The sequence below is a fragment of the Lissotriton vulgaris genome, chromosome 12, assembly GCF_964263255.1.
Source record: "Lissotriton vulgaris chromosome 12, aLisVul1.2, whole genome shotgun sequence".
NCBI lineage: Eukaryota > Metazoa > Chordata > Amphibia > Caudata > Salamandridae > Lissotriton > Lissotriton vulgaris.
In genome coordinates this window covers 238,969,097-238,978,981 of record NC_141700.1, presented here as the reverse complement: position 1 = coordinate 238,978,981, position 9,885 = coordinate 238,969,097, and the positions used below count along the sequence as shown (strand labels likewise).

Genomic DNA, 9,885 nt, shown 5'->3' with positions numbered 1-9,885 from the left:
ATTTTCGAAATATCTTTCAGGTGGAAAGACAATGCGGCCAGAACAGAAGGCGCAGTATTGTCTTCGGACTGGCATCTGCATTCAACGGTATTCAGTCAAGCTGGAGGTTAGGTAAACAAGAGCATGGTATGTGCTTTAGTCTTGACAGGCATTTGTGAGAGGATAGCGCCTTTTTCGGGACCCAACGTGGTTGTTGGCAAACCAAAAGCGGGAGCATATAAAATTGATGCTTAGGTGGCAGAGTAACTAGAGTTTATGCTGGAGGATTATTTTTCCCAGGTCTTCTATTCAAATATGGGCAACATTAATCAAGGGTTTTCAACAAGGTTCTTAAACAAAAATGGTTTGTATTCAAATGAATTGTATTTTTTAAAACAATATTAATACATTTGTTGGAATCCATTCCATAATTTCAGAGAATATAGTTCAAAATGTACATAGCTTGCAAAACAATACTGATTAAAAAAACAAAATGGACAACTGATGGTAATAAAAATACACTAAAAATACCCGCAGTAGACTGTGCCCAGCCTAGCATTATTACAATTTGGGCAGAACTTCCCCTGCATCAGTAAAACATTGTATTAAATCTGTTTCAATTAATAAAATGCATGTACTAGAAAAGGAGAACATTGTGAATACTCCATTTTTAGTCATTAAAAAACAAAATAAGAGAATGTTCTTTGGAATCATCGTTATCAAAAGTTTACGATCTGTACATTTTTGCATTTCAGCCTTTTAGGTCCGTTGCCATACAATATTATGTACATTAAGTAGGTGTCTTTACATTGACTCTAATCCGGGTTCTTTACATAGTAGGAACAAAATCTCTGACCAGCAGGTAAGCTACTCTAGCCAGGTAATGTCGCTAGATGTCACTACTATTTTCTATAGTCCGGCAAAAATAAAAGTATTTAATTCTGACAAAAGGCTAATTTAGATAAGTAGAAGTTTGTTTTACAACCATAACCAACCATTTTGAATGTCAAGTAGAGCAGTGTACATTCTTACTTCTGCTTAAGTAGCTATGTGATTTTGCCAGACTAGTTGCCAACGAGTTAGAATATGGACTGTTTCAGCCACTCTGGTGTACCATGTAAAAATATCAGACTTTATAGTGCAAATTCTTCTCTGAACGCTTTTCCGGATGGAGTACTACACATCACCTAGCCCAGTCTGATTGGAGGTAGCAAGAAACAACAATGAATTGTTTAACTTCAGTCTTAGCCAAATGTTTACAGTCATTTGCCCCTTCTGGAACACGGACAAGCACAAACAGCGGAATTATTTTTAGCAAAATGAAACATGAGTAACTAATTACGACAGTGATTTTCTGCAGCATTACTGTTCTAGATCTTCAATAAATTAAAAAGTATTTTTCTTGGCGCTATAAATCACGTTTGGTCCCATTTGGGGTCCCTTTTTTCATCTGAGTGAAATATTACCCTATTTTCTACATGTGCATCATTTTGGCGCACAAAAACAGGACTACGCCGTTTATTCTTTCAACATTCTCAATTTGTAAAGGTCCTCTTCTGGAAGGCCTAAATTGATACACCCATGCTGTGCATAAGCACAAACCTGGCTAGAATGCTCATGCGAAGCAGCTCCTTCACACTGGGATGGCCTTGTGACCAAAAAAGTGGCTCACAGTGAGGTGTCCCAGCTCAATACAACTGCACCACCTCGCTCATACCCCAGAAGTCTTCACATAAAAAGGTGCACACCATCTTTTTTCACAGAGCAGGTCTGCAATTGAATCCTACTGTTGCTTTTACAACGACAAACACTCATTTGGATGGAGAAACTTCTTCCAGTTAGCCTTCCACTCATCACACGTTGGTCCGTAAATGTCTTCACAGGGGTCATGAAATGTGAGAAATCAGTCTGATCCGAGTCTTAATGTCCTGTCGGCATAATGGGCAGGTCTCAAGTTGCAAGGCACAGTCCATACAAAGATCACTGCAAAGAGGACAAAACGACATTCTTGTAAAACTGTATTTTTTCTAGTAATAGTTACAAATATGTACAGTCTGTGCTCTATGGAAGAGCCAAGTGCATTAAGGTTTTAATGGCTTACCATTATTACATAAAAACATCTAAATTCCATATCCCCCACCAACAAAGCACTGCTAGAGCCAATCAGTCTGGCGTTTAAAACGCATCTCTTCCCCCTATCTTATTAGTACTTTCTGACCTCCTTTATTCTGTTAGTTATGTTGCCTCTTCAGTTATAGCGCCGGGACGCCCCTTCGCTGAGGCAGCTGTGCGCTCAAAAAACTAAGTAACATAACATAACATAACATATTGGGAATGGTGATAGGTCATACATGAATAGCAGACCACACATTTTTGTGGCCAGAATTTTGTCTTCTAGGTTCAGGACAGGGGAAAAAAAAGAAGTATAAGGATACAACAAAACAAAAAGACAACTGGGAGAGGTACATGCTGCCGACAGCAGTAGCAAACTAGCGCTTAATTATTTGGTAAACCATTATTGCTGAATCACTATCTTTTATTACGCAGACTAAAAGTGTAATGAGATTATGTACAGACAAATTTACAAGGTAGCATGTATGATGGCGGGTGGCAAGTAGACTGGATTTAGGGAGACACACTTCACTACCTTCCTACCAAATTTTCTGTGGAAGTCAAAAGTATTGAGGATGGAATCAGACTCCCAATCAAACAACTTTTCGGAGAGCAGCCACCAGCAATAAGGCTGGGCGATAGAGGAGGGACAAACAAAGGTGGAAGACCGAATAAGAAGCAAACAAACGAGTGACAATACAGTGAAGTGAATCAATGGTAAATAGCGGGCAGGCAGTAAGCTCGCAGGAACGGCATCCCCAATTCTGAATGGCAAGCCTGGGACGAAAAGCTCTGAGGCACTGGCACAAGATATCGAAAAAAACGAATTCTCTACAATTTGTAAGGAAGTCATATTGCGGAATCCCCACAGCTCTTCCCCATACAATGCAGTTGATATACACTTCGGCTTATATATAGTCAATATATATTTTATTAACCAGCTTATTGCCAAGTTTATGTGCAAACTCAGTCAATGCAGCAGTTGATTTTACAAAGTAAAATTTCCTTGCATTAATAAGCAACCTTCCATGACCCACTCTGATGGCATGACCCCTAGATATAAAAATGAAAGTGCAAAACTAAGTTTAGTGTTATTAGCAAAAAAGTCCCGACTTATGAAGCCCTTCCCAAATTTCAATACAAATGCCTTGCTCAGATTTGTGGTTAGGCCCCAAACCTGGACGAATTCCGAAAAGGAAATCAAAAAGTGTATTAGGGCCTTGGGGGTACAGGCCATAAGTGCGGCATCGTCCACGTAGAGGAGGGCTAGGACTGGTCGCTGTCCTATTTGGAAGAGGTCCTTGCACCCTTTAGCCAAAACGCCACCTAAGTTGCTAATTTAAAGGGTAAACGACAAAAGATGGCAAGCATTCACCCCTTATGCCATATCAGACTCTTACTCTACTGCCGGAGTACAGATATTGTGAAACAATTGATTATAGAGTTATCTACTCCTAGTTCTTTTAAAATGGACCACAGGTATTCATGAAAAATGCAGTCAAATACACTTGATCGGTCCAGGCCAAAAATAAATGACCTTTCCTACCAAATGTGTATTTTCCAATTAACAGATTCAGGTTCAAGCTCTGATCTACAGTTCATAAACATTTACAAAAATCCTACTGATTGTCTGATAGTAACTCATTGCTTTCCGCCAAATCCACCAATCTTTCCAATATAATCCTGCCAACAACCTTAACCAGGGAGTCAAATAGGGAGTTCGGACGGCAGCAAAATGAGTTTAAATGGTCACCTTTTTTGTTAATCGGACTAATTAAGGACTCGGACAGAGGGCTCAAAAAGCCTGCACTGCCACATGCTTCTAGCAACATAGCTAATATAGGTCCCCGTAATGCAATAATTTCCTTAAAAAGATCAAAAGGAATTCCATCTGGGCGGGGAGCCTTGCCACCCTTGCTAATCATACTAGCCCTACTCACTTTGTCAAGGGTAAACCTAGGATTGATTGCAGGATTCTCCAAAACAATAGATTAATTAGATAACTGGTGGACCGATCGCTGATGAGGATTAGAATAAATGTTAGCAAAATGGGCTACCCAGTCCACGTTAGTAATGACCATCTCCAAACGGGGTGCCGCTTCATCTTTCATGAGGGGTGAGTTCACATTGCTCCAAAAAGCTGTGCTATCTCTGGTTGAACTAGCTTCTATCAAAGCCTCCCAGGGATCAGCCTTTAAACTCTTTTTCCTTTCCTTTAGTGCCGATCTATATGCTTGCCTGCAAATCTGAACATCTTTCGGGCACCTAGGAACTGCAGGGGAGCATAATTCATAAGCAAAGGCAAGGTTGTGATTATATACCATCTCATTCACTTTATCACCATAATCAGTATAGATAAAATGCGTCTGATCAAGGCCTTGAATGTTTATCAAGCCACATAACCTTCTTTGAAGGAAGGGGCACAGGCGAGCATTAAAATCGCCACCCCAAACCATGATAAATGAATTCTTTCTGATGCGGCACAGGGACATAAGATCGCTATCCAGGTGGCATAGTACCATCAGGATTTCCTTATTAGTTGCATTATTATAAAAATTAACCAGAATGCAATTAAGTTTATGTGATACGTCCACAATGAGTATTTGGTAAAAACTAGTGGTAGACCAGGTAGTAATATTGGGAGAAGGAAGGTAATTAGAGAAGTAGATACACAACCCACCTTTTGCTCTACCAGCACTGGATGCCACCGCAGGTCAGTTGAAAGACTTCTACCCATTGAGGGGAAGGGGTTCAACTGTCCGTGTCTCCTGGACACACAGGATATGAAGTTTCCATACAAAAGTGGGCCAGTCTGAGTTGTCAATACTACAGCGCACGCCCTCCATGTTCCAAAAAAGAACACTGTAACTGGTATAACCAGTCAAAGCTTAAGCTTCCAAAATTAAAACAGTTTGACATATTACTAACAGAAAAGGCATGGATTATCCCAACTTCAGAGCTTTGTGTTGAGCCTTCCACTAAAAGGAAAATGATACTTACCAGTATGGATCTGTTCTTGGCATGTAGAGCTGCAGATTTCTACACTTTGCATTAGATCGCTACCTGGTGTTGGCATTACTTCGCCACCTGGTGTTGGGCTAGAATGATTGCATGTTGTTGTCGTCTTGGAAGAAGTCTTCTGTAGTCACGAGATAGGGGACTCCTTCCTTGGACGACAGTGCGCATGGACATCGGCTCCATCCTTAGACAGTTTTTCGCCAAGATGGGAAATGATGGAGTTAGTAGAAATAAAGAAGGGATGTCCATGTGTATATCTAATTAAGATGAAAACTGGAACAGATACAGGTCCCGGGGAGGGCGTGTAGAAATCTGCAGCTCTACATGCCAAGAACAGATGCATACGGGTAAGTAGCATTTTCCGTTCGAGGCATATGAGCCGCAGATTCTACACTTTGCATCGATTGTGCAGCAGTGTCTCTCCTAGCGGTGGTCACCTGTATCTGTTGCAGTAGTTAGAAAGAGAGCTTTTAGGACAGCTTGGCCTACTTCAGCTTGCTGCTTTGCTTGCACATCAACACAGTAGTGCTTAGTGAAGGTGTGTGTTGTAGACCATGTTGCTGCCTTGCAGATGTCTTCTTGGGGAGTGTTCCCTAAGAAAGCCATTGAGGCTCCTAGTTTGCGTGTGGATTGCGCTCTAGAAGGAACTGTTAATGCACGTTTTTCTTTTTGATAACTTATTTGTATACATTTTACAATCCACCTTGCAATTCCAGCTTTAGAGATTGGGTTGCCTTTATGTTGTGTAGAGAAAGCTACAGACAGTTGCTTTGTTTTGCGAAATGATTTGGTCCTATCGATATAATAGAGAAGAGCTCTTAACATCTAGGGTGTGTAGAGATCTTTCTGCTACAGAGTCTGGATTTTGGAAAAACACCAGTAACTCTACAGATTGGTTTAAATGAAACGGAGTAATGACTTTTGGAAGGAATTTAGGATTTGTTCTGAGAACCACTTTATTACGGTGCAATTGTAAAAATGGTTCTTGTATAGTGAAAGTTTGAATCCCACTAACTCTTCTAAGAGAGGTAATAGCTACTAAAAAAGCATTTTTCCATGTGAGGAATTGCAGTTCACATCTGTGTAGAGGTTCAAAAGGTGGTCCCATGAGCCTTGTAAGAACAATGTTTAGGTTCCATACTGGAGAGGGTGGTAACCTGCGAGGAATGATTCTTTTTAATCCTTCCATAAATGCTTTAATAGCAGGCACTCTAAATAAAGACAGATGTTGTCTATTTTGTAAATATGCTGTATTTGCTGCTAGATGTAGGTGTATAGATGAATATGCCAAGTTACATCTTTGCAAATGTAGAAGGTAGCAAATTATATTTTGGATGGAAGCATCCAGGGGATCAATTTGGTTATTGTTGCAGTAAATGGCAAATCTTTTCCATTTAGCAGCATAGCAAGCTCTAGTAGTAGGTCTCCTGGCTTCCTTAATGATATTCATACAGTCTGGTGGTAGGTTAAGATAACCAAACTAAGACCTCAGGAGCCAGATCGCCAGATTCAGTTGGCTTGGGTCTGGATGTCTGATGTCTCCATGGTTCTGCGTTAGCAGGGATGGTGTCAGACGTAGTTTTTGGTGTGGAATTAGGGATAGTTCTAGCAGTGTTGTATGCCAACGTGGGAGCTACTAAAATCAGTTTGAGGGACTGTTGTCGTAGATTGCTCACTATTAGTGGTATTAGTGGTAGTGGCAGAAAAGCGTACGCAAATCTGCCTGACCAGTTCATCCATATAGCATTGCCCTCGGACAGAGGGTGTGGAAACCTGGCGGCGAAGGTTGGGCATCTTGCGTTTTCGTATGTGGCGAACAGATCTATGTCTGGATGACCCCACTTGTGAAAGAATGGTAGAAGAACTTGCAGATGTAGTTCCCATTCGTGAATCTGTTGAGTCTGTCGACTTCACAGATCTGCTATCTGATTGTGAACTATTGGAAGGTGTTCTGCTAACAGATATAGGTTTTGTGGAATGGCCCATCTCCAAATGTTCTGTGCAAGCTGGGACAGCTGTAGAGAGCGTTCCCCCCCCCCCCCCCCCCCTGTTTTTGTATATAGTACATGGCTGTCATGTTGTCCGTTCGGATTAAGACAGCTTTGTTTTGTACTTGTAAGGTTTTGAGGACTAAGAATACTGCTAGCAGCTTTAGGTGGTTGATATGGAGCGATCTTTGTTGAATGGCCCATTGCCCTTGAGTCGTATGATGTAGGAGATGGGCTCCCCATCCTGTGAGAGAGCAGTCTGCTGTAAGTACTATTTGTGGAACAGGTTCGAGGAACGGCCGCCCTTTTGTCACGTTTTTGGTGTTCCACCACTGCAGAGAGCGATGTGTGCGGCTGTCCACCAACACCAGGTCTGTTAGTTGTCCTTGAGCCGGATTCCACTGTTGTACTAGACATTCCTGTAGCGGACGCATTTGTAGTCTTGCATATGGCACAATAAAGATGTAAGACGCCATCATGCCTATTAGTCTCATGAACACTCTGGCTGGGAGAGTGTTGATGTTGAAACTTTGTGACTAAAGATTAAATGCTCTGTATCCTTGCTGGAATGGGATACGTTAGAGCTGTAGACGTGTTTGTTGTAGCCCCTAAATATTGATGTATATGGGAGGGCTGGAGCTGCAACTTTGTGTAGTTGATTGTGAAGCCTAAGTCGTGCAATGTTCGAATTGTTTGAGATGTGTGTTGGACACACTGATTGAATGACTTGGCTTTAATGAGCCAATCGTCTAGATATGGGAAGACTTTAAATCGGTTATCTTCTGAGATGTGCTGCTACTACTGCTAATGCAAAAACAGTTGATGGACAGAATGCAGAATAATATCATACATTTACCCCAGTACAGAGATCTGGGCCTAAATCCATTGTTTGCACTCCACACCACCCCCTTTTGTACCGCTACTACTGCTAGGCACTTTGTGAACACTCTTGGTGCACTTGTTACCCCGAAAAGAAGGATTTTGTATTGATAATGCTGTCCTTCCAGTACAAACCTCAGATACTTCCTGTGAGAAGGATGTATAGGAATGTGAAAGTAGGCTTCCTTTAGATCTAGTGTTGTAAGGAAGTCGTCTTGTTGCAGCAATGGGAGCACTTGTTGTAAAGTGATCATATGAAAATGATCTGAGTGTATATAGTGATTGAGGGGCCTGAGATCGAGAATTGGTCTTAGTGTCCTGTCCTAATACAGCGAGTAAACCCCTGTTCCTTGAGGTTGTTAAGGGACTATTTCTATTGCTTCCTTTAGAAGAAGTGATGGGACTTCTTGTTTGAGCATTGTAAGATGTTCTGCAGAGATTGGATGCTGCCTGGGTGGTATGTGTGGAGGGGTAGCTGTAAGCTCGAGGCAGTAGCCATACTGGATAATTTGTCTTACCCGCCTGTCTGTTGTGATGGAATTCCAGACAGGTAGGAACTGTGTTAGTCTGCCACCTACAGGAGTGGAGTGCTGTTGGGGAGAAGAGGGAAGTCACTGTTTTGTGGTGGAAAATGTTTGATTATTGTTGTTACCTCGACCTCTTCCTTTATTGTGGTTACCTCTATAGCCTCCTCTAAAATATCCTATACTGGAGGATGTCTGTGTATTGGATTTGAAGGAAGCAGTTTTGTCTGCTCCAGTCTGTTTGGATATTTACAACAAGGGGTGGTGAGGGACAGAGTCTCTGAATTAAACAGAATACTCTCACCCAGTCAAGAGATCAGGGCTAGATCCAACACCGTTTTTTAGCTCACTGCACCATCCCAGTTTCAGAACCTGGCTGTATGCAAATTAGTCTGTTCCTGTCCCAGTGCATGATGGGAACAGGGCAAACCAAACTACAAAAGCCAATTCTTTCACTGGGAAGGAAACAAGCTACCGGGGACCGGTTTCTGGCATTTCAGCCTCTTCGGCCCGGCTTGCTTGAATCCTGATGGTGCAATGAGCAAGGGACTCACATCTGAGTATACCCTTCCACGCTTAGGGTGGACAAAAATATTTACAACAAGGGGTGGTGAGGGACAGAGTCTCTGAATTAAACAGAATACTCTCACCCAGTCAAGAGATCAGGGCTAGATCCAACACCGTTTTTTAGCTCACTGCACCATCCCAGTTTCAGAACCTGGCTGTATGCAAATTAGTCTGTTCCTGTCCCAGTGCATGATGGGAACAGGGCAAACCAAACTACAAAAGCCAATTCTTTCACTGGGAAGGAAACAAGCTACCGGGGACCGGTTTCTGGCATTTCAGCCTCTTCGGCCCGGCTTGCTTGAATCCTGATGGTGCAATGAGCAAGGGACTCACATCTGAGTATACCCTTCCACGCTTAGGGTGGACAAAAATATTTACAACAAGGGGTGGTGAGGGACAGAGTCTCTGAATTAAACAGAATACTCTCACCCAGTCAAGAGATCAGGGCTAGATCCAACACCGTTTTTTAGCTCACTGCACCATCCCAGTTTCAGAACCTGGCTGTATGCAAATTAGTCTGTTCCTGTCCCAGTGCATGATGGGAACAGGGCAAACCAAACTACAAAAGCCAATTCTTTCACTGGGAAGGAAACAAGCTACCGGGGACCGGTTTCTGGCATTTCAGCCTCTTCGGCCCGGCTTGCTTGAATCCTGATGGTGCAATGAGCAAGGGACTCACATCTGAGTATACCCTTCCACGCTTAGGGTGGACAAAAATATTTACAACAAGGGGTGGTGAGGGACAGAGTCTCTGAATTAAACAGAATACTCTCACCCAGTCAAGAGATCAGGGCTAGATCCAACACCGTTTTTTAGCT

At 42.3% G+C, this 9,885-nt stretch overlaps 1 protein-coding gene across 4 annotated transcripts in view; it reads right to left on the bottom strand.

Annotated features, from left to right (window-relative positions):
- Positions 1–344: 344 nt before the first annotated feature.
- Positions 345–9,885, bottom strand: part of RSPRY1 (ring finger and SPRY domain containing 1) — a 300,486-nt gene continuing 290,945 nt past the window's right edge. For all 4 annotated transcript variants that reach the window (XM_086947733.1, XM_086947736.1, XM_086947734.1 and 1 more), the window contains exon 15: positions 345–1,962. In XM_086947733.1, the coding sequence (XP_086803859.1) occupies positions 1,866–1,962 (97 nt within the window). In that variant the 3' untranslated portion in view covers positions 345–1,865. The remainder of the gene's footprint in view (positions 1,963–9,885) is intronic.